The 27,989-nt window shown below is 37.0% G+C and overlaps 3 protein-coding genes across 7 annotated transcripts in view; 2 read left to right on the top strand and 1 right to left on the bottom strand.

Moving 5' to 3' along the window:
- The first annotated feature begins 38 nt into the window (after positions 1 to 38).
- On the top strand, positions 39 to 6,819 carry CUNH1orf146 (chromosome unknown C1orf146 homolog). The gene is made up of 5 exons (XM_042873128.1): positions 39 to 107; positions 1,965 to 2,055; positions 3,121 to 3,289; positions 4,995 to 5,073; positions 6,697 to 6,819. The coding sequence occupies exons 1-5, from the start codon at positions 39 to 41 to the stop codon at positions 6,817 to 6,819; spliced, it is 531 nt and encodes a 176-aa protein (XP_042729062.1).
- On the bottom strand, positions 6,816 to 25,411 carry GLMN (glomulin, FKBP associated protein). Of its 3 annotated transcripts, none has more exons than XM_042873125.1 (19): positions 25,306 to 25,411; positions 24,094 to 24,165; positions 23,024 to 23,149; positions 22,814 to 22,933; positions 21,786 to 21,894; positions 20,483 to 20,729; positions 19,913 to 20,012; positions 18,172 to 18,359; positions 17,693 to 17,746; positions 16,754 to 16,784; positions 16,295 to 16,384; positions 15,881 to 15,922; positions 15,697 to 15,770; positions 15,331 to 15,415; positions 12,800 to 12,909; positions 11,859 to 11,922; positions 9,508 to 9,631; positions 8,093 to 8,175; positions 6,816 to 7,969 (listed from the first exon to the last, which is right to left on the bottom strand). In XM_042873125.1, the coding sequence occupies exons 2-19, from the start codon at positions 24,157 to 24,159 to the stop codon at positions 7,862 to 7,864; spliced, it is 1,821 nt and encodes a 606-aa protein (XP_042729059.1). In that variant the 5' UTR covers positions 24,160 to 24,165; positions 25,306 to 25,411; the 3' UTR covers positions 6,816 to 7,861. The 3 variants fall into 3 exon arrangements, with proteins under 3 accessions (XP_042729059.1, XP_042729060.1, XP_042729061.1); XM_042873126.1 differs by lacking the exon at positions 25,306 to 25,411 and adding an exon at positions 24,859 to 24,989; XM_042873127.1 differs by having other exon boundaries at positions 7,849 to 7,989.
- The window catches only part of RPAP2 (RNA polymerase II associated protein 2), a 34,407-nt gene continuing 31,820 nt past the window's right edge, over positions 25,403 to 27,989 (top strand). For all 3 annotated transcript variants that reach the window (XM_042873123.1, XM_042873122.1, XM_042873124.1), the window contains exons 1-4: positions 25,403 to 25,479; positions 26,033 to 26,078; positions 26,916 to 27,030; positions 27,688 to 27,786. In XM_042873123.1, coding sequence (XP_042729057.1) covers positions 25,422 to 25,479; positions 26,033 to 26,078; positions 26,916 to 27,030; positions 27,688 to 27,786 — 318 coding nt within the window. In that variant the 5' untranslated portion in view covers positions 25,403 to 25,421. The remainder of the gene's footprint in view (positions 25,480 to 26,032; positions 26,079 to 26,915; positions 27,031 to 27,687; positions 27,787 to 27,989) is intronic.

Here is a 27,989-nt window from a genome sequence, read left to right as displayed (position 1 = left end):
ACCTGACATTTCCTTAGAGAGCCATTAGAACCTTGAAGATGACAGATAACAGCAGGCAGGAGCAGTCAAAATGGATAACAACAGTTATTATGAGTACAGGTCTACAGGTATGATGCCGTTTGCCAAGAGCAGTGGCTACTGAAGAAGCACTGGAAACAGTGTTACGTTCTGTACATGCAAACACTGTATGCAATGTAACCAATATACTTTAAGGATAGAGCAATGACATTATCTGAAGCTTTTTCTACTGTTGCATTTTTTTTTTTTTTTTTTTTTTTGTGGGTTTTGTGTAGCTACTTCTGTATATATTTAACACTCTTGCCATTTGCTATTCCCAGTTGCACTGCTCTAGGCTTGTCCTCCTGACTCACTTTTTTTTCGCTGCACTGACGCTGCTTTCAGTGACTACTATAAATAATTCTATCAGGGATGCTTTTTATTTTCTGAACTTCTTCCTAAATGCTTTATTTTCTTCTTTACTGTGTCAATGTTGGGATAAATTATTACTCAGTAAATGTGCAGTTCAGCTTAAAATAGCCTTACAGATAGTGATTTATATTTATATCTGTTAATTTCAATTCCCCAGTAAAGTGAAAGGGGCTGTCAAGGACCTGATAATTAGTTCCTGCAGCTGAGGCTAATTTCATGCCAGCTTGAGAGAATTTAGAGGCTGAGGGATTTGGCTCGCTATCAAGGATAGCTCGCGTGAGCTTGGTTAATAGGGTCACTGCTCCATCTTTGCTGTACAAAGAGGTGTATGGTATTGAAATAATTCTTGAATCATCTCAGTTTAAAGCCTGTTTATTGTGGGATGACAGTCTGTAAGCTGTTCCAGTTTGGGAACTGTTTCAAGAGCAATGTTACCTGTAATGGTGAGAGATATTCAAGGGTAGCGATCACATCAGCTACACCAGTGAAACTGGCTCTTACTCAAGTATTAGTATGGAGCAAAGATACAGAAATAGCTTAAGTACAAGTTGAAGATCTTTTAATGGAGATGCTGTTTTGTATCCATTTTAGTTAGTTCTGCATCATCAGCTTCCTTTTCTAGCCATGTAGCTTTTCTGTTCTTAAAGCTATTTCATATTTGTGTACTAAATAATTTCCTTTCAGCAGTGGCTCTGAAACAGAGAAATTTTCCAAAATCGTAGTTACATCTCACAAGCACTGTCACTGAGCATTCCCATTCTATACAAATGCAAAGCATCAATTCAGGATTCACTCACCATCCAGACTTTATTTTTGTATCTTCCACAAAACTCTCTTTATGGCAGGTTGCCTACATTTTAAATGGGTCATCTAAAAAACATTTTATTAGCTAAACAGGAGTTGGTAGTTCAATCTTTAAAATGTGTGGGTTTGAGCAGCTTTTGCAGAGTATACTGCAGAAGTGCTTTTTGCAGGCTGAAAAATACATGCAAATTCCTTCAATTCCTCAAATGATTACATTGCATAGTGCAGTGTTCCAGTTTTCCTGACTGGATTGTGTTGTCAAAAACCTTTAATGAAAATCACTTCCCATACAAATCTCCTGAAATATCTTCCAAATGAAACGCTGACATCATCGAGAATAATGTCGTCTAATTAGCTGGAGCCTTAGAAGTGCACTATTGTACATTCCTCACTACTGCAAATTGTATTTTAGCATTTATTACAAAAATAGACTGTAAAATGTTTGAGCTTTTTTTATGTTTTGTGGAATGGTTTCCTGTGGCATACTGAATGTGTGCATACAAATTACAGTTCAATGATTTGATATCTTTCAATACAGACATTCTGAAATGTAATTAAGTTTTTGAATTAACATTTAACTTTGAATTAACATTTTATTTCCTTTTTTACAAGTAAGATATAAAAAAAAAATTCTTAAGCAATGATGCTAAAGTTCTCCAATAACTATTCAATGTTTAGAGGATATTTCATCTGATTTGTTGGCTGACAATAACCTGTTGTAATTTATTTAGAATCACGAAATCTCCACAATTCTACAGAGGCAACACCGAGTTCGATATTCAGAATCAGTGGAAATTGGCTCCGTGATTTTTTCTCTGTCTGGTACAGTACTTTGTTTTTAAATTCCTAAACTCTAATGAGGCACAAGATCAGGCTCTGTCATGAGCTGTGCTGAACTGAATAAAAGCTGCCGCGTTGGAGTGTCATACAGTAGTGGAAGGAGAAGTGATTGCATGTAAGTCAGGGGCTGCAACAGAGAATTTCATGAATTAAATGCTGCCACTGGTCTCTACATTGGTGATAATCAGTAAATTCTTCTTATAAATGAGCATGTTGAATGCCACTTAAACATAAAATGGCCATCAAGATATTTAGTAGTTGTGGCTGTAAATATAAGAGAGCCTTGGCTTTAATTGTCCAAGCTCAATTTGCAGACCCGGTGGCAAAAAGGAAGATGAGAAAAGGATTCCTGGAGCTGTTTTGATTAGGAAATTACTGAAACTTCAAACATGAAACATCTACCCATTCTTTCCAGAGCAGAGGGTGCTTTAGACAGACAATCAGATGAGATTCTTAATCTGAAGCTTTCCTGAACTGTAAGGACTAACAAGGCACCAATTGGCCCAGTCTTCTGTGTCCTCTGCTGTTAAAACCTCCTACACTTATGCCTTAACTTTGAACTTAACTTTGTTGATGGGACCATAATTTAATTTCTCATGGTAGACATTTTAGTTCAATTTGAAGATGCTGCAGGTGTATTTGCTTATCTTATTTCTAAATCAGAACTGCTGAAGTCTTCAATCAGTCTGCATTTGTTTTAAGTTCATTCCATACAGCAGATTCTTGTTCCTGAAACATGTGCTTGCAAAGGCATTCAGATGTCTATAATTTAAGTGAATTGAACACTTTTTCTTTTTTTTTTAATATTATGGTAGAAAATAACATCTGAGTTATTTGTAGTTTTATCCTAAAATTACTAGTAATTACTGGCCAAATGTCATGATTGCATTAAACCATCAAGATGATCTAATTCATTCACAATTTTTTTTTTTTTGTTCTACTCTTTTAAATTAATGCTTGAGTAAGAATTGCTTCCTGATTAGGGTATTTGTAGTGAGAAGGATTAATCACGTTGCTGACACAAATCCATATCAATTTCTTCAACAGGTGTTGCATTTATACTGGTAGACATTCAAGACTTGTTTGTGAGAGGGGAAGAACAGTTTTTAGAAAGAATTCAGAAGTTTATAAACATACATCGGAATAGTTTTCTGGTTTTGTCAGCTGCTCTCCATGGACCAAAAGAATGGAATGTAATGTTTAGGATTCAGAGAAGGTATTATTTCAACATCAAACCTTCTATTGCTAGGAAAAAACAAAGTTTAACTGTCTACTCAGCAGTCTTGGATTCAGTTGAATTTTATTTTGCTCATACACTGCAAAATTAGCCAAAGAATACGTTTAATTAGTGGAAAATGAAAAGAATGTTAAGTGAATTGATCTGTGATAGTTAACAAAAGGACATGTTCCCCTCCCTTCCCCCCATCCCCCCCCCCCAAAAAAAAGCCCCAAAATGAAAAACCTTCCCTCCCATCACTTTAGGCCTTTATAATCTTTTTCAGGTTTTTCTCTCACACTGGAAAATGAGGCTGTTTTCTTTCACTTTTTTGTCCTAGTTCTGGCAGCATGTTTTCATGGTAAATTCAAAACAGAACAAGTACATCTTATTCATATGAAAAGGCTTTGGTGTAAAGGACAGATTCTTCACCAGGTTTTAAAATCTCTTCACTTGGAATAGTCTGTCATACTGAGCTAAAACAATGGAAACAAAGCCTGAAACATTCCACTTTTCAGTATATATCTGCTCATAATGGATATCAGACTCTTTTCTATACTTCCATTCAAAGCCATTTTCTGGTAGGTACAGTAATCTTTGCTGCAGCTGATTTTCACTCCCGACATCAAAGTGACTCTTCTAATGGAGTCTTTGATCTTTACCTCCTTGATTCTAACACCAGTTTTGTTACACCCAGGGCACGTTGCCAAATGCTGATGAATAGCTGAGTGTACAGGATGAAATGTAGGAAATCTATTATCCATTTGCAAAAATTCCATAAATTTTCATGAGAGTTCTTAAAAGCTCTGCCACCATTCAGCAAGAACATATTTCTCAGCTGATGGTAATGCTAATGTTCAATCTATATTTCAACTGATCTTGCATGTGCATTGATCACTAATAAATGTGGTGTTTTGAAAACATGCTCCCTTCAGCAACTCAGTAATTTTATTTAAATAAAAATATCAGTTTTATCACTGCAGGCCACACCAACTTGATTACGGCAGGGCACAATTATACCTTAGACACAAGTGCTTTATTACTAGCTGGCAGCTAGGAGTTCTGGCATTGTAGGTAAATCAGTGACTGAGCTTTTGCTCTGGTGCGATTGGAACATGTGCTACATTCTCAAACCATAGGTCATATGTTGGATTTGCTTGTTTTCTTTTTTTAATTCTCTGATTAAATTATGTAGACTTGGACATCCTAATGAAATTGTTAGAATTATCCCATTATCTAACCCTACAGATGGTTATATTTAGACAGCATGCTAAGATGTATTTCAAATTCGGAGGTATTTTTAGCATAATATTTTTAGATCCTTTCCTGTGTTTTGTTTCTCATGGAAAAAATAAACACTTTTTACTGCCATTTTGAGAACAGTCACAACAAAAGTGTTTTGTTCTCTCTGAACATAAGCACACTTAAGAAATTATGACTGACTGTCAAGGAGTCCTAGAAACAAAAAAAGCCCTTCAAAAATCCCACCTGAACAAATGCTGTAGAGATGGGATAGATAGGTATAAAAACAGCCAGAATTCGCCTGTTGCCTTCAAAGATAAAAGCAGTCTTGCTCAGCTGAAGATGAAAGCAACTTGCGGTGCAGACAAAGAAGTTGTTTACATTATGTGAGAATGTTTTTTGAGTTTCATGGCATAATTAACTGTGCACTCTGAAAGTAACCTTAATTTATTTTGATGTGTAGATTCCTGGGAAGCAATTTACGTATAATACCAGTTCATAATACTGCTGAAACTGTTAAGTTGATGCTAACTATAGCTAAGGTAAGCCTAGTTAAATATGATTAAAATGATTTACTCCTCAGAACTTCAGAGGTATTTTAACTTGGAAAACATTTGTTTTTCCTTAATGGATCTCTCTGCATCATATTGACTACAGTCATAGAATCATTTGGGTTGGAAGAGAGACTTCAAGATGACCTAGTTCCAACACCCTGCTCTGGGGAGGGTTGTTACCCACTGCATCAGGCTGCCCAGGGCTCCATCCAACCTAGCCTTGAACACCTCCAGAGATGTAGTTAGGTTAGAAAGCATGTTAGAAACTACATCTCATCTATTGCATGGTAAGAGTTGTATGGTAAGAGTTTCCTTTGAATATCTAACCTAAATTTCCCCTCTTTCAATTGAAAACCATTCCCCCTTATCCTATCACTATCTGCCCATGTATGAAGTCATATTACACAATCCGTGTTTCACCTTGAGGTGGGACTGCTGCTCAAATGTTTAAACTATTGTTAAAGGTAACTTTAAATCAACAGAATGCATGAAGACAAATGAAACACTTAAAAGTTAATTCAGCTCTTACTTATCTCTGTTAATTTAGGATGTCACCATGCTTAACCCAAAGAAGCTGTGGATGTTCCCTCTCTGGAGGTGTTCATGGACAGTGTGGATGGGGACCACAGCAACTTGATCTAATGGGTGGCAACCGTGCCCAATAGATGGATCTAGATGATCTTTAAGGACCCTTCAAACAAAGCTGTTCTATGAAATACGAATATCTTCATTTCACTTACTAGCACTGAAGCAACACGAGATGAAAAAGATCTAAATATCTAACTGCTTCTAAAGTAAAGTGGTGATCTGAAAACACTAGCTATCTGCAGATTTTTAAGTGATGCACATAGTAATACATTATTTCTACAGCGTAACGAGTATGATTTAATCTCTGTAACAGCAACATATCTTGTACGTATAAACATCCTCATTGAAGCCTGAACTGCTTTAAATAACATTTTCCAAGAGTTCTAACTTAGATACTCTCTGCAACAATGCTAGGACCATCCCACCAAAAATAAAAGCAGCAGGTTAGAAACCATGTTAGAAACTACATCTCATCTATTGTATGGTAAGAGTTGATGAATGCTTATTACAACATTGAACACTGTATTTTTCTAACTTTGTATTCTGCTGCTGTCTGGCCCAGTTTCTTAATGCAGCATTAACCTAAAACCTTTTGAGATTACTGTTGATCCTATAAAATTGAATCTGTTCAGAATTAATACACTGGATTTTAACAATCAGCCCCATAAGAAGTCATTACATTACAGACCACAGATATCTCAGTTGCCTTTATGTTATTACTGATACAGTACAGAGTCAATCCAATGAGCTCTTGTAAGAGAGTCCCTAATTATATCTCCTAGAAAATAAACTTATTTTGACCTAGGATAAGGAACACAGGCAAGGGACCAATACCATCCATCTAGTCCAAAGCTACCACACCAACTCCTGTAGAAATACTACCTAGATAATAAGCAGATGCAAAGCTGATAGGAGTAGTCATGTTAGGACTGGTCTTACAGATTCAGATAGATTGAGTATTCACTTTTCAGGAAGTGAATATTTCTCGTAATATTCACTCATAATATTTTTCTTTCCTCTAAGATGAATTCCAAGCCACGCGCAGATGATGTTTCTCAGAAAATGGCGATGACAAAAACCCATATAATAGAAAACAGTCCAGTCTGGAAGGTGCTTCAGGAGTACCAGAAGTTGCACAGTAATTAATTGACTGAGAAGTTTTATTCATGAAGTAATTATAGTAGCTATACTTTAAACGATATATAGAAAGTTCTTAAATATCCGGTTACATTTTAAAAAACTATATACACAATTTACACATTTGAAACAGATTTATATTAAATAACTCTACAGTGAAAAATACTATACATTATACATATATATATGCCTTCTAACAAAATAAAAATGTAGTTTAACTGCATTAAAGAGATGTTATCCTGTTATTTGGTTTGATTCTGAACGTGTGCATTCATCTGTTTATAATAATTTCTCAAATTATGTAATAAATCTTAAGGAAAACTTTATCATTAGAGATAATGATGACCAAAACAATTTCAAAATACAGGTTTGCCATGTTAAAACAGCTGTGCATCAAGCCTCACACAGTGCATTTTTAAACACAAGTTTTATCTGTTCTTTTACTGAGTTTTAATATCTTACTCGGTTCAAGGCTGCTGTGTTTTTCTTTAAACCTGCTTTGGTTTGCCTTTATCTGTTATCTATAGCTTATAGACCTGCTTGTAAATATAGAAGCTTGTTTGTCAATATTAAAAAGTACTAATAAAAATAACTATTCCTTTTGCAGTGCTTTTTAATTCACAGCTCTCCAGGTTACTTTATAAAAATCTTTATAATTCAGATCATCAGACAGCAAGTTACCTAAAATACTTCGAAAATAAATAGAACAAGAAATGCACAATCATACATTCTTACCACAGCACAACACAGAAACGTCTTGTAGATTTACATTCTATACTTTAGAAAAAACATCAAGTTCTGAAGGTGAACTCTTTTCAGGCCATCTCTGTGATCACAGACAGAAATGGCAAAATAAGTTTGTTTTTGCTTAAAAAAAAAAAACAAAAACAAAACAAAACCAGCAACAGGCATATGAAGAGCAGGACTTGCAATTTTTCTAGAGGCCACTCTAAGCTATTCTCTAAAGGTTGGTATAATCCTCTTTTTAACTCAAGTCTAATGATCAAAATGATCTTGCAAAAAGTATGTTAACTCAGGTATTTCAGATGACCTATATATTTTCATCCATTACAGCTTTTACTTTCACTTCAATGAGCTCTTCTACTCGAGCTAGAACACTTTCTATTAAATCAAATGTGAAGAGAGCTGACTGTAAAACCTGAAATGACAAAAGAAATACTGTTATTTTTATTAGAAAAATGGATTTCTTTATTGACTATATGTATACGTTTGGCTCCAGATTAAAAAGAAAATTTAAATACTTCTGGAATTGCAAACTCACCTGAAGTTGCATTTCAGTAGTCATGGCAGGCATCTTTTCCCCACCGACAGTCAAAGAACAAATTGTGTTAGAACTGTGTGCCTCTGTAGAAAAACAGAACCAGACATCAGGCTGCCATTCCACCTTATTTTTAGAATCAAAGCAACTTTTAGTAAGTTAGTATTTATGGACAGTAATTGTTAAATCAGAAGCATAAAAGCTGAACAAATACCGAAAAGCAAAGGTATTGAACTTTGAGGATCTATCTCTGCTGTTTCTATATGATTTATGACTACATTAGCAAACAGGCAATATCTGTAAACTTAAAACAATTTTATATTGCTAAAATTCTCCTTAAAAGGAAATACATAATCTGGTTGGTTTTTTTAGACACAATTTTAATACTTTCACATCCAGAGATATCTACGATGACAGACTTAACTTCATCCAGAAAATGGCTGCAGGTTTCTCTGTTCCTGACAGACTACTTACAGCAGACAAAACTACAAGAACAAATCTTGAAACTGAGGGGAAAATTTCAACATTCAGACTATGTACTTGAAAAGTAATGTAATGCTTACAAAGATTATACATTGGGAGAAAGACTAAACCATTCATTTTAATGAGGTAGGTGTTTTCTCTTGAACTCAGATCTCTGTGCTTTGTCAAAGGCCGAGACATGTACGAAACTAAAATGAACCAGGAAGCTTTTTCTTTACATGGACTCCCTTTGGAAAGATATCCACAGGTTATCTTCAGAAAAAAATCCCTTCCCCCTGCCTTGTACTGACGTAGTTTGTAACAACATGGCAGGATGGGAGTAGGAGCAAAAGCTGTACTGACATTTCTGGCAGCAGAAGTAATTTCCTTGGGCTATCTTAATTATACTAGAGACCACAAAGGGACAGAAGATCTGACATATAGAGTTGGCCTACAGCAGCTATATCTTTCACTCCCTTTGGAATATATCTGCTTAACCCTGAGCAGAGTTTGATTCTAAAGTATCAGATTAAAAAAATCCAGAACCTAATCCTTTGGGCTTTAAGACACTACCTACTTGCTGTGTGAATTATTTCTTCTCTTGATAGCCTGCCCACACGTAGTATGAAACCTAAGGACTATATATTCACAGAGAGACTTAGATATTCCTGTCTATCCTTAAAATCAACAGTATAAATGTAGAACAAGGTTTGAACGTCTTCATGTGACATTCCTGTGGGGTCTCTGTAAGGTTTACAATGCAATGAGAGATAGACAAGCTCAGATTTTCCTAGTTATGAAAAGTATTAATATCAAATGTAGCAACTGCTGAAATATTATGTGAAACCTGGAATAAAATCAATACTTAAATAAAAATATGTACCTATAGAGCATTCACCAATTCCTTATTTCCAAAGTTTCTGAACATGAACAATGCTAAGAAGAAAAAACCCAACCTTTTCTGTTTTCTTTCTTATTCTTTATTTCTGCCTCATAGTGTGCTTTTGACATATTCAGTCCAACATGCAGTGGTTTTAAAAAATTTTTCTCAATCTTGGCAAGTGCAGTCCACACACCAGTCTATTCAAAGAGAAAGGCAAAGAGAACGTTGCAAATTATTTTTAGTGAAGTATCATAATGCTAAGTTTTCAAGTATAATTTTTTTTACTAGTCTTCATTCGTAAAATTCTGTAGTGGGAAGGAAATAAAAAATTAGACTTATGCATGTAAGCACACACAGCATGTGATAGTTTAAAAATGTTTCAATTAACATTCCTGAATTAACACTGCATTGCAATGACAACTGAGAGCTGTGGTAAATGTCATGCATCTCAAATATAAAACTCTTGTCTATATATTGCAGTTAGTTTAAGAAGCACTGATGGAATGTCACCAGATATGCTGCCAAGCCCACCTCTGCATTCTCAACTGCCACAGTGAATTAGATCCTACTAGTATGTAGGAACCATACATAATTCTTTTAAGGTCTTTCTACCTATTGTTTTTAGAACATGTACCAAATTTGGACCATATTACAATCTCCCTTAAAACACACACTAAAGTATTAAATATTTGCTTACTGCAGAATCCAATTGTTTTTAAGTTGTGCCTATGTTGCTACTACCCACTAACAAGAGTTCAGACTTGTCACAGTTCTGCTGCACAAGAAATATGGAATTTGCAAGCAAGTGATGACCCCATAAAGGCTTTGTGATGTAGAGATATTGTCTTCCCAATCACTGTCTTCACTACACACATTTATATAAATTTCATATAGAAATATAGTTGAAATAAATACATACATTTAATCAAAAACAAACATTAAGCGTTTTACAAGTTAAAATTTTAATGAAACCCCTAATTAATCATATTTTAAAAAAAAAGCTGTTACACTGCTATGCTCTGTACTCATTTATGCCCTTATGTGCAGCAGCCAAAGTGACACACGAACCAACTCTCCAGTTTGGGATGGCTAAAAAGAATTGATAACAATGGTGCTCAGGAAGCAAGTGAGATGAGGGAAAGTTGCTCAAAAGCAAGGCTGTTCAAGGTGACACAGCACGAGAGGAAAACTCTGCTCTGATGCCTCATAAGCTTGCAGTTACAAAACTGCTGTAGAAGGAAACATAAAGCAGTCATTGTGTCTTTAGATAGGGAAGCCATTTAAGTGACTCCTTTCCTCAAGGAGGATCATCAAAGAGCAGGGTAAAAGATGATGAAAATGAGAATTCTCAACGTTAAAGGGTACTGGTGATCACAAGGCACAATTCAAGAAATTCTAATCAAATAAGACCAGTAATGACTTCCACATTAATGGTGCTAAAATGAAGAAATAACTATCCAGAAACATCTGATTTTCTACTTGAGTCATGAAAGCACTTGTTATGCAGCAGTTAAAACATGTGAACTAAGATGAAAGGAATTATTGTCTTTGTGTTCCACTTGCACTGTCTGAAGGGAGTCAAAGGGAAAGTCTGTAAGAACTGGCATGGTTTAAATTTAAGGAAAAGCTTCAGAAAAGTTGATGTTATTTTCTCCTCAAACCATAATTATGTTCTGTACATCAAATACTAGATAGTAGTTGCAGCAACTGTGTATGCTACTATGTATAGAGTTTTAATAATAAAAAAGGGATTCTTCCTTTGCTTACAAAGCTATGTGTGTATATGAAGTACAGCACACTATAATGGGGATGTAAAATAAAATCCATACATCTGAGAAACTGATACTTTATATCTACTTAATTAAACAACATAAGAAATGCAAAATTGAAAGCTATTTTTACAGTTCATTTTCCTGATGCTTTTAGTAATCAGTACCAACCATATTACTATCTTTCCATTCAAACACCCCCAAGCACTTACAGAACATATATTCACAGAACCAAATGTGCTCTAAAAGTGGATCAGAATTTTTCCAGTATTTTAGGAGAAAATGAGATGCCAAAGTCAATTAGCCTGAACCATGAAGTCAACAAACTGGGGAAATACAACAAATTACCTTGGGACAACTAAATGCTGGTTAGAATATTTGTCTGACCATGCCATTGCTTACTGAGTTCAGGAAATGCTTTATCACACTTTAATAAAAGGATTAACGAGTATGAATGCAATCAAATTTCATCAGAATAAAACAAAAATATCACACATTTCCATATACAGCTAAAATACCACTTCTGGATTACTGACTATTTTGGAAAATAATGCAAAAACCGTATCTGTGAACAGAGAATAACAGTGATCACATTAATTCTGCTCAGTCCATAGCTGATGAAAAATCAATAATTTTCACATCAATCAGTACTTACTTGATTATCACTTTCACAATCCATAATGACTAAATATCTCAGTAGATTTAGTGATGCCATAATCCTGTGAAAAAAAATATACTACTGATCACTTAAAGTGCAGATATTTATTGCAGGGATAATAACTTAAATTGTCCCTTAGCCAGACACCCTAAAATATCCATTTGTTTAAAATAAAGCCACTCATCTGTTGAGCAGCATGGCTTAATCAAGAGCACAGCAACTTCCCTGTTAAAAGAGAAGCTGACACTCTGCAAGTATGATTCAAACTAGCAGCAGACTGGAAGGTCAATAATTGTGAGGGAAGGAGTTTTCTCAAGAGACTACAAAATTACATTACAAAAAAGATGTAGTATTCATCACTGGTAATCCACAGTTGATTTGCACTAGTATGACAATAGGCTTTTTAAAAGTTATTTTATGAATTTTCACTTCTGCATGCTTTTTATATATGCTTTTTCTCTTACCATGCTTTTTAGCTAAAACCTTACTATTTCTTCCACCTAAATATCATTTGCTGTAAGTTACATCGAATAATTTTTATTCCCCTGAAGAGACAGACCACATTTCTTTTGTTCCTTATGTTGCTAAAGTTATTCTTCTGCTTGCGCAGAAAGCTGACAAACCATACATTCCTGACACAATGCTTTACCAATTAGTTCTGTAACCTGACATCAGACCTTACATTCTCAGGGAACACAGAAGGAATTCCTCTCTTATTGTCAACATCAATATAATAGCACTGTAACATTTTTCTACACAGAGTTGGTTGAAATAGGTGATAGTTTAAATAGAAGAACATCTCTATCTCAAAAAATCTAAAATACATTGATGTTTTCACTTAATTAGTTACATGATGGTATACCTCATTGTAGTAAAGTGGTCTGAAGACTTCTAAGCGATTAAAAAACAGAAGCCTCTAGCCTCTGATTACAACTCACCTATCTGAGTTTTGGAGAAGATCTGTCTCGGCACCTTCAGGAAGCAAAAGCACTAAATCTAGAAGGGAGATCAGGTGATGTCCTGTAAACCAAACGTTGTCGTGTGCCTTCTGAAAACGATACAAAAAGTTTAGCTGAGTAAGTAATTTAAACCTTAAATTGAGATAATTAAATCTTAAGTAATTTAACAGAGATAATTTAATGGTGAAGGGTCTAGAGGATAAGACATGAAGGAACGGATGAGGTCCCTGGGTTTGCGTGGTCCAGAGCAGAGGAGCTGAGGGGAGCCCTTATGACAGATGCAGCTCCTCACAACGAGCAGAGGAGTGGTGCTGAGCCCTGCTGACAGTGACAGAGTCTGAGGGAATGGCACGGAGCTTCAGGAGAGGGGCGGGTTGGGTGTTAGAACAGACTTTTCACCAGAGGGTGGCTGGGCATGGAACGGGCTGCCCAGAGCAGAGGTCACAGCCCCAGGCTGCCGGAGTTCAAGTAGCGTTTGGACAACGCTCTCAGAAATACGACTTTCTGGGTGGTTCTGTGCAATGCCGGAGGTCGGACTTCACGACCCTAGTGGATCTTCCAGATCAAGGTACTCTATGAATCACATCAACAATTTGGGGAAAACAGAAATAAAAAAAAAAAGAAAAATGCTGAAAGAAATACTTTATCATTATTATAATTATTATATGTGAGCGAAGTACACAAATTTGTCCTTTCACAATTCTCTCCTGTGCCTCCCAGATTGTTCTTCTCAATTTCAGTAGAAAAGATTTTTATCAAGATATTTAAAGGGGTTTTTTTTTGGTATGTATTTTTAAAACACCAATTTCTAGCAATGTCTGCTGAAGGACAACTTCACCTCTTTGGTTCTTTGATGGAAGATGCATAACGTTATTTTGTTTTGAAAGAGGATAAAGGACAGAGAATAAGAAGGAGAATAATTCAAGCATAAGATGGAAAGCACCAGGTTTTGAAGTGACAAGACATAATAATCCTGATGCTGTCTGCATCACAGACAGACCATTTCTTATTTTCACAAAAATTCTGCTAAACTACACCAAACTATGAAGTGAGTAAAGGAAGAAAGGCAAACAATCCAAACAACTTCTTGCACTTGCTTAGCAGAAGCTTGTGAAGGACTTGCAGCTATGCTAAGACCTTCCTCAGTGCAAACTGTTGAGCCTTCCTGCACAGCGCTGACTGAGCAAGCGAGTTCACCTCTGAAATTTTCATGGCCTCTTTAAAAGGGTATTCCACGTCAGTACAACAGAGCTGAGAGCAGAGTTATTTTGCAAAGATCCCACCTTGGTGAAGTCTGTACCTCAGACAGAGGTTGGACAAAGAAATATCACATACAGGACAAAACTTATCCAAGAGGGAAAAAAGACAAAGCCAGAAATGGATTGGAAGCGAAACAAGAAGGGTCGTCTGTGTTAAGTCAGGTCAAATGAGGGATATGGAAAGATGAACAATAGCTGGGCAGGGAAATAAGTTGGTAATGATTTTCTGTTCTTATCCATTTCTTTATATCTTCTCTGCAGCAAATTCTTTGCTACAAATCTAGAATATTCAAGTCTATACAATGAAATTTGTAAATTATTTGCCTTTTTGACAGGGCACTCTACAGAGAAGAAATGTATTAAAAGAGTTCTGAAGCTGCATAGTTAACAAATTCATCAGTAAAAGATTCCAGAACATGTTTTAACTATTCAACTTTAGTGCAAGCCCTTTTTGGAAGGGTTTTCACAGTATTATTTTGTTTATCCCCTGCTGATTCATTGCACAGGGCAGGCTACAATCGAATAAAAGTAATTCTCTGTTATACATTATGATATGAATTATGAATAAATGTGTTATAAGATATAAATGTTAAGATGAAATATGCATGAGTTTACTGCATTATCTCATTTGACAAAAAGGAAGACCTTAGAGATCAAATTTGCTTTGAAAAATGCCCTAAGCAGTAAAAAGGAGAAGAGATGAAAAAACAAAAAAGTTAATAATTTACTTTTTATTAAGTTTTCCAATTTCCTTCCATAAATGATTATAAAATATGAGATTTCAATGGCTTTGATCTAGTTCAACTCTTTCTGATGAATTTAGCATTTGTGAAACACAGTGTAATGCTGAACGTCATCATAAAACACAAGATAAAAAATAATAGATCTTTCTGGACTGTAGCATTTAAATTATATTCAGAAAATGAGGAACTGTGAGGATGAAATAAAATACCCCATAGATCTTTAAGGATCTCTGTTTTTCAAGTACAGAAAACATAATAATAACCTATTAAAAAATGCAATGGGATCATGTAAATTGAAAGTGCATATGAAGAATTGTAATGTAAAAATACACAGGCACAAAGGAGCCAAATCAATCCTGTAACATTTCCCAATCTTATGCTTCTATTCAACACGTGGTTCTTTTGTTTTTTAAATGCACTGCTCAAATCTTCAGTTATACATGTTTTCTCAACTTAACTCAGATACAATTTTGAGAAGAAAAATTGTTTCTAATGGCAATAGGCTTACCGTTACCGACAAGTGAATCTGATCTTTTATATTTTTAATAATGTATCCTTCTACACCAGCATGGTTGCTTGTCTTCAGTAAACACCTTCAAACAAAAATAGATGTTATACCTTCAACACTGCCTACATCGTTAGCTGAAGAGTTGGATAACACTATGCCTCATTCACTGAGTGGCAGTTTCAACACTGGGTTACATCTGACAGCTCATTGTATAAGAGACAACTGACATTCATTATTGACTCACCAATTAACATAATAAAGTTAATGTGGTTTACCAAATAGACAAAAATGATTTCTGACAGTTTGCAAGCAATGAAGTTACAGTGAGGCTTGTATTATACTATCTACAGTAATTTGAATGCATACCTGAATAATGTATATTTTCCCTCTGCTTCAAATTTATCTATGAACAATTGCAAAATACTCAAACTCTTCTTTCTCTAAAAAAACAATCATATATGTATTAAATGCTAATAATAACAAAAATTCATTCTCTGATTTATTCTAATTAAACTCAGTAGATAATCATTCTGTAGTTCACATTACATACCAGATGTTCTATGGGACAAAGGGTCATAATTTTCACCAAATCCTGCAGTTGGGCAAAGAAAACAAATTCTAATTACATGCACATTATTACATCACATTGAACAAAATCTGTTCAAGGTATTAACAAACAAGCCAGGCCATGAACAGTTGTGTCCAAATAAAAACGTAGCCAAAGTAATAAGAGCCATCTAAATTATATTTTACTTGTCGTTACAACTTCATGCTGCAGCACCTATCAGAGGACAAACAATTCAGCACAGCATGGAATTCAGTACAGCATGACACCACAGGTTTCAGTCTGACAACACAATTGCATGAAGGTTCAGTAGTATGACCTCCCTCCAACACTGAGAAAACAGCTGGGTGTGCTTTATAATCAACTACAGAGGCAGTTCTGTACACTGTTTCTTGTTACCTGAGGCACATTAATAAATTCTCTGAATTCCAAATACTGATGGAGAAGGCCATTATCTTCCATTCTCAATAAACAGCTCTGAAACAGATCCTGCAGGTGGGAAGGAAAAATAAACAACCGCCAACACTTTGCATATATACAAGACATTGATCTATATGCTTAACATTTCATGGATAAAGCAATCTTTTGTACAATTCACATATTGGAGCTTCTAGGAGCTGCAAATTTAAGTAGTAATGGTAGTTTAAATGTATATGAATGTGTGTAATATTCAGTAAATTTATTTAAACATTTGTAAGACTGAAGAACATCTAACTAAGCCTCAAAACATTTCTGAAACAGTTACCCAAACCATTCATACCTTTCTAAGAAAGAGAAACTAAGGTCTTACAACTGCTAAAATTGAAAAGAATCAGCATTCTAACAATGAACATTTGATCAAAGGAAAAGTAAACTCACAAGTCCTTTAGATAACACAGATTCTTCTGTTCTGTAAAGAAAAAGACATCAAGCTGTAAATTAAGGAGACACTTAATGATGATGTTTCAGATGAAATAGTAGATGTCAAAAGGGAACTGGGCCATTAACAATTTTCATTCTGATTTCTAAGCATACCTTCATAATGTCTCTCAAAAATTTTTTTAGAATATATCGACACTATATAATAAATAAAAGCTGCAAACTGGAGTCCTCTCTTTAGGGTCAGAACTGCTTAGCTTTTTTTCCCTCTTAATATCTGTAAGGTAGCAGCTCATATCCCAGGTATCAAGATACTAATTAACAAAGAAAACAAATTATTCTATTATTCGATTCTATGAACATACATAACTCTGCAAGCCAAAGAAAAATGCAGCAAATACTACAAAGAAGAGGCCAAGAGGTTTTGTTTTACTAGGAAATAACAAGGAGTCATAATCACGACTCCCTTCTACAACAATGCTAGAAACTATTTGGTCAACACTGCTGCTAATGGAAGGCAAAATAAACATACAGAGAAGCCTGGTTTCCTCTAGAACAACAGACCTCTAGTCAGATTGTGCAGCATACCAGAATACATTCAGTTAAGCACTATCTTATAGTCCTTCTTAAAAGTAAACTGATACAGAATTACAAATAAATGTACACTAATTATTCTGCCTTAATTCTGAGTTCTTGAATAAATTTTCTAAAAACAATAGATGAGTGTTTTAGACAACTTGCTAAAGCTCTTAGAAAAAGAGAGTATCACCTTGTCATACAGCTTGAAATTTTAACTGACAGCTTCAAGGATCTCCTTGGAACTTATTTGGCATAATCAGAATTTGATTCTATGAATTATTATAAAAGACCAGAAATAAAACATAGGACAAAAAGTTCCCTCTATCATCATCTGGAGTTCCAAATATCATATAATCCTACCTTTTCAGTAGCACTTCAATATGTGTCATATTGCATTGGAGAAGGTATGATGAACTAAAAAAGAAAATTAGGTTTATATTAAACTGCATAAGCCACATACATTTTCACAACTAATACATTTGAAAGCATTAGTCCTTTTGGAAAAATCTGAAGAAGGATATTTACAAAATTAGTAATTCTGAAATACATGCAAAGGACTACATCCAATTCCATTTACAATTCATATGTGACGTCTGTCTATATAATTTTAGTCCACATTAGCTTTCAGCATAAGACTAATTCTATCAGTTTCTTTAAAAGGTCTGCTCATCCACAATCAAACTGCACTAGAGTAATTTGCACGACTGTTAAGCTACATAAAGTTGCCACAAAAGTGATGAAATAGTTTTCTTTAATAGCTATTAAAAACAAAATAGTTTTATTTTGCTCGGAACTTTCTAAGTACAAACTTAATGTAAGTGAGGAAGAAGAGCTCTTACCTAAATACCATTGGAAAGCGATTGATACCAAAATGCTGAACAAACACCAGGTATGACAGACATGCCAAAGAATCTGCAGAATTCTTTCGCTCTATATCCTCAAGCTCCTGATTCTCCCAGTATGATCTTCTGCTTTTATGATGTAAGAACACTAGTGGCATTAGTTCTCCTATATCCAGCAAAATGTCCTAAAAAAGAAAGTTAGCTTTCATTTCGCTGCCTTTAAAAATCTGTATGCTTAATAAATTACACAGCTTAAGCAGTATTTACAGTAAAATATCCTAGGTAGGGTATGTAGAAATTACTATAAATATTTAGTGAATATTTATGATACATACTTCTGGGAAAAAAAAATACTGCCAGAAAAACGCTACTAAGATAGCAAAGTCAAGCACTCAAAAGTTAGCAAAAGACTTCATATAAGTCACCCTGCAAAACCTAATTAGTGTCCATTATCTACAGATGCTATGAATAAGAATGGCTTCCTGACCAAGTTATGCCACAAGTCTTTTTTCACAGAGTACTCAGTATTTTGCTCTCTGATCACTAAACACTATGCAGTGCAATGTTTACCCACCAAAGGCAAGCCCTGTTTTAAAGTTAGAATTGTTCCGTATGGCCTTTCCATTCACAGCAAGAAGACATCTGAGAACTTCACAACTATTATATGTGTGTTCTTTACCCCAACACATCTATGTGCATTAAGAGTTAGTGTAATTTCTACTGTACGAATTACAAAGAGTCAGAGGTTAATCCACCCTGCCAGTGTTGTCCAAACCAAATATCCAAGACCTGACATTCTGGAGAATTAGGATTACATCAGACCTCACATACTTAAATGCATCTTTACTGACCTTAGCTGCAGTACTCGTTACCCAATTCCACAAACGGCAGAAGTGGATTTCTTGAGAAAATGAAGAAAATGTGATTCATAATTAGCATTATAAAAGGTTTCAGACTGTGCCCAACAGGAAAGGCAGGGATAAAAGCCCGTTTTTTAGAGCAGCCTCAACTATTTTAACCTTTATATCATCTTCTGGTAATCTCTGCCACCATCACTGCACATCTTAAAAGTTCTGCAATAAGAGAAGCAAAGATCTCACAGGCAAGCTTCTCTTTCATTGCACAGCTCTAATTAATCCATGCAGCAGTTCCATCCTACACTGACTGAGATATGCTGTGGGGAAAAAAAAACGTAGTGAACATGATAGAAAAAATAATTGTGGTTGAAAACAACCAGAAGTTTTGCTAACTTCATAGTGTGCTTGACTTAACAATCTTTAATGCTGGGAGCCATATCCAGCTATCGTAGCAACAGCAGTCAAGCAATAATTTTTATTCCTTACCTGCCAGCTGGCACTGCACTTCAGGCAAGTAAGAGATTTCTGAATGCCAAATTTGGATTAATACTCAGATTTTACCTTCACTAAGCAGCAAAGACAGACATTTTTAAAAAATCATACTTAACCAGGGAAAAAGAAGGAACTAAAACAAAGTAGCAGCTACTGATTCAGACAACAGTCCAAACTGGCTCATCAAGGAGCATCTGTATCCGTAAGGTTTATCATTTCCAAGGATGGAACCTGAGCCTACTGCAGACCTTTATATACCCGCATTATCTTATGGGGCCTGGTCAGCCACCACACTAAGCAGTAACAGAAATGAAATGACCTTCCTATTGGTAGTTCTGAACCACACAACTGCTTTGGCAAACACTTCACTTCACAGTGACTGCACTTACTATAATTTCAGCTGCAAGATGGCGAAATGGATGTTCTTCAATGCCTTCCAGTTGTTCAAGCTGAGCTGTCAATAATGGGTATTTCAGGCTTTTCATACAGCTGAAGAAAAACAAGTGAAACTTATAAAATCTCACAAATAGAGATCACAGCAACGTCATCAATGGCCAACAACAAGGTCTATATTCATTTTGACTGCTGCTGTTCCTGATATTCCAAGAATAGAAGAAAAAAATGTCTCCCATCGGAGCATTTCTTAGAATTTACCTCCAGAATAGGATTATCCTCGCTTTTGCACGTTTGAGTTGAAGCACCAGGACTACCAAATCAGTTCCATATCACAGAGACTTATACTTCTTAATTTCCTTGTACTAAAAAATTTTACTGTTCTTCTTTCACTTCATAAAAAAGCAAAGGATTTTTTTTTTCTTTTTGAAATACAGCATTAGTTTACATGTTGGCAGCACTATAAAACCTTTAGTAAGATTATTTATCTACTGCACGCGTAATAAATGTTTACTGTTCATTTTGTTTCTTTACAGGAATATATTAAGCTAATACTAAATGCTCACAACTTCAGTAATTCTTCTTTCAGCTCCGTGTCATTGTATTCTGATGACTTTTCCTTGTTTTTAACAACTTCATTCACAAAAGGTTTAGCAAAGTCCACCACTGCATTACAACACTGGCAGAGACCAAGTTCATCTTCTTGTATTTGTTGCTTCGTATAAGGCACAGGCAAGGCAGTAAGCTGATTCATAATCATGGCCAAAGATAAGCCCACCGAGTAGGCCTTCTTGTTCTGAAGCTTCAAAAGCACTGAAACAAAAAGAACATTTTGAGACATTAAGTTAATATTTGCTGGAGGAATGTGTGAAGAACTATGATGTCACTTCACTTTCAGGGGAGCAAAAGAAGTAATATCTCAATTCAGATGGACAAGTCCAGCAAGACTTATCAGCTTATCACCATTATTAGTTAATCTATTTCACTGTACTTAATATGACCATAGAGTTGAGAATGATGTATTAAAGCAGTCTTGAATTTCCACACATTCCTCTTTGTTGCAAAGTCACAAAGGCTGAAAAATTTGTCTTTCTAGAACTAGCCTAAATAAAATAATGTCCATTTTTCTGGCCTGGAAAACTTCTTCAGTATGGCCTTCTTGCTTTACTCTTTCTCGTTTGACAAAACTTTCTGCTGAGGTCTGACTCTTCATTAAGCAGCTCAGAGCTGTTCTGTAGTCTGTAGCAAAAACAACATGGGGTCCCCCAGCCTGAGGAAGCAGCACAAGTCACTTTCCATTTAAACTGATCTCAGTGCACACTAGCTGCAGATTGGTATGCAACAAAATACATATTTCTCATTATCAAAGTGCTTCTCTTGTTAAATTCTAACTTAATTCAGTAACAGAGCTCAGAGACCACTATAATTGGACTTAAACTTGATAAGAAGTGTGATTCATTTTCACATACCAAGAGAGAAACTACTACTTGTTACCTACTTAACTAGCATCTCAATCTGCATTTTTAATTTTTGCACATAAAACAAAAGAATGCAGTTTTTCAATTCATATTTTTCAACCCGTTTCAATTACAAGTAGTTTTATAATTTTAAAGTTTTAAATGCTTAATAATGAATTCTCCACATCTATGAGTCCATGTAACCCTATTTCTGCAACAAGGATACGAGCAGTTTACAACTACAAATAATAACCAAATTTCATGAATGAAGAAAAATGTTGCTTTTTCAACTGAGGTTATCAATTTTATTTAAAATCTTCTTAAATTACTTCACCAAAGGCTAAACTAATCTGATAAATAAATAAATAAATAAATTTTGTTGTCAGAAATCACACGAGACAGTCAATGTTACCTGTCTGCAAAGGTTGAAGCAGTAACATGATAGTCTGGCACACCTGCTCTCCTGATGTCTGTTCAATCTGCTCAAGTAAACCCAAAAAAAGTTCCTTTGGATTGCACAGCTACAAGAGATGAACAATATGCATGTTTTATCACCACAGTTATAAAATATAAACCAAACAAACAGGAGAAAAAAAAACACATCACAAACAAACCACAACCGAAACTCCTGAACATTAAGAAAACAGATTAGAACATCCAAAATTATCATTAAAGAATCAAATATAAAACAATAAATATATCCCTATAGTAAATGTACTGAGTGTAAATGCATGTACACTTTCACATAAGCTGAAAACACAGAAATCAAGTTTAGTGCCATTAGATTTGCTATTCTGTATGGGCACTTCATAGTACTTCAGCAAGAAGTTATTCCTTAGCAGTAGAGAGAAAAGAAAAACTTCAGTGTGAATTTGGCTTAATTTGCAAATTGTTTTCCCAGTAGACAATTGAAAAGGAACTGAAAGGGAATTTCATGCAGATTAAATCTTATTTCCCTATGACTTCACCAGAACCGTCAGCTATCCACTGTCACAGCCCAAATCCTGCCAGAGTCCACTAAGTGTCTGGAGCATACCCTCAGACATAGGGCTTGAATTTTGGGTGGCCCTGTGTGTAGGCAGTAGTTGGACTCAATAAAACTTGTGGGTGCTTTCAAATCATTCGATGACCTGCCACAGACAAGAGGTAGTCTTGCTGTGGCTATACTAACTGCAAAAACTGGTTGCAAAGGACTTTGTATTGGATGATGCCTAGCTTGGTTTTGTCTAAAATTGTTTAAATTTATTAAAAAGTTCACTACCTCTGAGAATGCTGTTGCTGTGTCTACTTCAGATAAAACTGGACCATGAGTTTAACAGTGATGTGGAATGGACAGAAGAACTCAGAAGCGTTCATGTCCTATTTTCTCTTGAAGTCAGAAGGAATTTCTGCACCTTCCTTAAAAGCATGTTGTTACAATCATGTATTTCAAAAACATACCTGCACCAACTGATCTAGTATCTTCAGGCAGAGTTCTCGCTTCTCATCTTCCTTTTTATATGCTAAAATACATCTAACAAGAGGAGAGATGAGATTCCAACCCATATTCTTGATGATAACCTACGAATCAGATTTTCAGAGAATCAACAAAAACTGCACGTTTTCTAAACCCAGAAGGATCGTATTTATGGAAGTCAAACTTCAACTCACCTTATTTTTCACATTTTGAATCACTTCTAATAACTGAGCAGCATACCCATCTTCTAAACATTTCTGACCTGCTACCTGAAACAGATCATAATCTTCTCCTCTAAAATCAGCTTCTTCCAGAATTTGCTATAAAGAAAATAAGCATGCTTAACTCCTTATTTTAAAAAAGGTAAATACAAAAATAGGTAAACATAAGCTTCCTTTTCAAAAGTAGATGTAGTGTCACCGTAACTTTTCTTTTAATACATAAAGGATAATACGTAAGAGGTTACCAAGATCTACCACAGAAGATAAAGCAGTATTTCAGTAGCTATTTCTAAGTCTAAACTGCGGTTGGCTATCTAGAAGATGCCCGTGATATGGAGTACTGCATCCACTTTGAGTACTGGATCCAGTTCTGAGTACTGGATCCACTTCTGGGCTTCCTGTTGCAAAAAAGACAGCGAGTCCGATGGAGGGACACAAAAATGATAAAGGGCCACATCTCCCCTGTGAGGAAAGGCTGAGCGAACTGAGTCTGTTCAGCCTTTAGAAAAGAAGACTCAGAGGTGATCTTATTAATGCCTATAAATATCTTAAGTGTGGGAGTCAAAGGGACGAGACCAACCTCTTTTCAGCAGTCTGTGGGGACAGGACAAAGGGAAACAGATATAAACTGGAGCACAGGAAGCTCTGCACCAATATGCAAAGGAACTTCTTTATGGTAATGGTGACAGAGCACTGGAACAGGGTACCCAGGGAGGTTCTCCTTCTCTGGAGACATTCAAGACTACTCCTGGACACCTACCCATGCAGCCTACCATAAGAGGCCTGCTTTGCAGGGGGGCTGGACTCAATGATCTCTGGAGGTCCCTTCCAACCCCTGCAGTTCTGTGATTCTGTGAGAGAAACAAGAACACTTCTTTCTCCAAGAGGGAGAACCTGGGATAAGTGTCACAGAGAAGTCAATGAAACATGGAGTCTGAATCCAGATAACAGGGAGGAGATCTGCTAACAAGCGTCTTGTGTTTTGAAGCCATAAAGTGAAACTTACACTGCTTGCATTTGTGACTTTTAAGGGAAGTACTTACGCATCTTTCTATTATGGCTTGAAGTTCATCAACTGCCATTATAGTTTCAGTTTGTTCTTCAGGCATTGAAAACTATTATGAATTAAAAGGTACAGTATTAAAACACACAAAGTAAACACAGAAATTTTTGAAAACCATGTTAATAAAAAGACATCAAATAGAGAAATGAGAACAATCTCTTAGCTACTGCACAGTCACGTTCATTGACAACTGCAGCCAACACAGAGCACATCCAGGCTCGCTGCACACCAACCACAGATCCCCATGCTGTGCTTTCTGGGGGTGCCCTCACTGGTGAGCACTCTGCTTATTGCCTGGGAGAGGCACAGCGCATGCAGGTGCCTGCTGCCTTGCACCAACAGTGTTTCAGTCCAGTCAAGACTACATATGCAACATCATTTACTTCCTTGCAACGTCTGGGTTGGCTGATTAAGCGGCCTTTTATCTCCAGATCCTTTATCTCTAAAAACTTCAAGCTTGGGGATTTCTGTTTGCTTACTTTTACAGTTTTGAGTACTTTCTTCTGCCTAAGTCTGGTTATACAACCACTGTGCCTATCCATCACCTCTGCCCTTGGATAATTAGCAAACCGTTCATCAAAGCACCCAGACTTTACATTCTTACAACATGCCATCCTCCATCCTTCCTTTTGAACTTGACCTCGGCTACCTAACACAAAACCAAGCCAACTCACAACAGCATAAAAACACACATGTGCAAACTTTAAAGCTCAGAGAATACAGCCGCCTATTCTAACATCTGTACCTCCCTGCAATCCGGCAGCGTCCCCAGCCTGATCTTTCAATTCCACAACACCACGCGCTCCATTCGCGCACGCCGCGCTCCCAGCCGCCCGTTTGCGAGGACGTCACGCGCCCTCAGACCAACACCAACACGCCGCCGTTTCTCCTTCCCCGCCGCGGACACGTGACGGCACGCACGGCGCAGCAGGACCTGCCGCTCAGCTCCCACACGCTCTCGGGCCTCAAGACCTAACCCGGTTTCTAATCACATCTTTCCAGTGGTTCCAGCGGCAAACGCACGGCATCGAAACAATTAGGAGCTTTCTGCCGCTCTCGCTCCTCTATTAAACACATTCCTCGGCAGCTTCCCGGGGCGAGGTGCAGCACACGTCCGCACGAGGCGCCGCTAACGTAAGCCTTTAACCCAGGGCTGAATTAAAAACAAACAAAGCCCGTGAGAAGCGCTCACCGCTCGCAGCTCCCACCGCAGCCGTGCCGCTCTCCAGCCCCTCCTCGCTCCCGGCCCGGGCCGACACGGCTCCGCCTCCGGTGAGAGGTCAGAGGGAGGGAGCCGGCAGCACCGTGATGGCGGACGGGAAGCCGCAGGGCAGCGCGAAGGGGAGGCCCGGCCGGCGGCGCGCAGGTGAATTCCGCGCCGCGCAGCGTCCGCAGGCCGGCATAGCGGGCTCGCGCTCCTCGTTGCGCCGGGCGGCAGGACGGCCTCGGCTGGCGGTACGCGACGATGCCGCGAGTTCGGGACGGCTCGGCTCGTCCAGGCAGCCTGCCCGGCTGGGGTCAGAGAGCGGCTGCCTGGGGCCGGGCTCACGGCAAGCGGCCGGATGAGGCGGGCCCGAGCCCCATCGGGCTCTGCGGGGAGTGCGGCAGCGCGTCAGGCTGCTGGCGGCCGGTGTCTCCGCGTCTCCGGTTGCAGAGAGCTGTCACCTAAAAATACATATTCTAGGCGTATCGGCTCCGCGTCCAGGTCAGGGCAGGCCGTGCTTATCCCAGGAGCGGTACAAAAGCTGTGCCTGACGTTGCTGAGTGGTTATTGCCTTGCTGAAGGCACAGCCACCAAAAGCGAGGTTCTGTGCATTCCACTGTGCTTGTGGAAGTCTTCATATTTTTCAAAGTACCAATGTTTTCCATTGCTAAAGGAAGAAAAGTCACTTATATGCGTCCATGTTTTTGATTTCTAGGAAATAAACAGTCAGCTGCTCCAAAAAATGAAGATGCTGCTCAGAGGTACCATTTCTAGCAAACAACGTATGGTGGTCTTTGTAACTCTTTCCTCCCGTGTTTTTGGCTTTCTTAGAGATAACTGACTTCCAGAGACCACCAGCATCCACCTCCTGCAGGTTTTTGGCGTGATGCTGCGCGTCTTTTAACTGAACATCAGTTTAGCGTTGCTTATAATAGGCACAGCCATCCTGTTTGGCCAGAGCTGCACATAACATCTTAACAGGGCTGAAAGCTGCGTCCCCTTTAACCAGCACAGAATGCAGTAGTACAGCTGCCTCTGCCACCTGCTCCCCACAGAGATGTCAGACAGCCGCCCATTGGGGAAAGCTGCCCAAAGGAATTCAGACTCACAGTGGTGACCCAGGTGGCAGGAGAACTTCTTTCCTGGAGGAGGCAGAGCTACAAGGATTGTCTCCGTTCTATCACTTAGCTGCTACAGTTTAATCAGCCTGTATTGCAGAATGAGAATAACATTTAGCAAAGGCTAAAATCTGTGTATATTAAGAGAATATGTTAAAATATGCCTCACTGCAGATACATGGAAGATACAAGAAAATACATGACCAACGGGTGCGTGCAAAACTGAAATAATTCTGTTGTGGTTTGGCAACTTTTCCTGACTGGGGAGAAAATAAAGCAAAGCAAAGTTAGATTTTTATTTATTTTTTTTCTTCTTTTCAGTGGTTATTACAAAACTTATAGTCCAGTTGTTGCTTTGTTTGGCCAACTTGATGAGATACAGAAAATGCAAACTACTGCATTTTAGAAAAGAAGATAAATATTCACTTTGGGAATTGCTTATGGGAGCTGCTGTTTCATTTAACATCTCTTATGTTACAGGAAAGCAGCGCTGGAGGCTTCTACTAGAAAAAAGATTGAACTTGAGAAAAAGGCACTGCATATTGTTGAGCAACTCCTAGAAGAGAACATTACTGAAGAGTTCCTTCTGAATTCTGTAGGTGTTGTAAGTTTGGGTATTATTTTGTATCTTAATGTCCAACTGTTTTTTAAAGTTCTTAGAACAGTTTGCTGCAGTTCAGAGTGGACAAGTTCATTCTCTCTTGTCAGCTCTGTTGATGGTTACCTTATTTTCAAGGGTTCTGCAGTAAAAAAATATGCTCCAGTTTTGTAGGATGAGATAAAACTATGAATCTCTGTTTGTAAGCATACTTTGTTTATGCCTCTGGGAAGTACAAAAAGTTAGGTCTGTGTCATGCCCTCTGTGAATTTAGACAATGGTACTCTTTTCCACACGATTCATCTGGCAGCAGTTTTACTGGGAAGATATGAGGATTATTCCTGTTAAGGTTGTAAATATGATGGCAGGTAGGCGTATGTAACATGTAAAGACAGGAAAATTGAGAGAATAGCTGCACTAGAGGTATATGATGAAGTGCTTGTATATGCAAAAATAAGTATGTGTATTTTTTTTTTTTTTAAACTTTTTACTATTTTTTACTGGGTGAGTTCTCAGTGCTGTTTATTAACCTATTTATTATTTTATAACCCGCTGTTATAAAATGGAAAGTTTGTATTTGCTTATTTTCATTTGAGTATGAAAAATGACAGATCTTCCAGTATCTGTTTTTGAACTATTTTCTTGTTATTGCAGGGAAAATGTATTACTCCATCTCACTATAAAGACATTGTTGATGAACGGTCTATCATCAAACTGTGTGGTTACCCTGTATGTCAAAATAAACTGGAAAATGTAAGATGCTTTTTTATGAGTAGTGTCATCATAAGAATCTATTAGCATTTTTTATTCTCTTGCTTATTTTTTTCATTTTAAACTTGGAATGTTAATCATAGATTTGGTCAGGTATCATTTCAATACAATGCTTCTGAAGTAAAAAGTTAAATCTGACTGGTTGACAACCATTGCTGTATAAGAGAATCAATTATAATCTATTT

The sequence above is a fragment of the Lagopus leucura genome, unplaced genomic scaffold (assembly GCF_019238085.1).
Source record: "Lagopus leucura isolate 7727_CA_CO unplaced genomic scaffold, USGS_WTPT01 Super-Scaffold_100009, whole genome shotgun sequence".
Taxonomy (NCBI): Eukaryota; Metazoa; Chordata; class Aves; order Galliformes; family Phasianidae; genus Lagopus; species Lagopus leucura.
Note: the sequence above shows the minus strand (reverse complement) of the source record. Positions and strands in the feature narration are given on the sequence as shown.

Coding starts and splice junctions, on each gene's coding strand:
- CUNH1orf146 (XM_042873128.1), top strand. CDS start 39: ATGACAGATAACAGCAGGCAGGAGCAGTCAAAATGGATAACAACAGTT. Junction 2,056..3,120: donor CGTGATTTTTTCTCTGTCTG/GTACAGTACTTT, acceptor TTTCTTCAACAG/GTGTTGCATTTATACTGGTA. Junction 3,290..4,994: donor ATGTTTAGGATTCAGAGAAG/GTATTATTTCAA, acceptor TTTGATGTGTAG/ATTCCTGGGAAGCAATTTAC.
- GLMN (XM_042873125.1), bottom strand. CDS start 24,159: ATGCCTGAAGAACAAACTGAAACTATAATGGCAGTTGATGAACTTCAA. Junction 12,910..15,330: donor AGATTCACTTGTCGGTAACG/GTAAGCCTATTG, acceptor TATCGTTTTCAG/AAGGCACACGACAACGTTTG. Junction 11,923..12,799: donor CTTCTCCAAAACTCAGATAG/GTGAGTTGTAAT, acceptor TTTTTTTCACAG/GATTATGGCATCACTAAATC.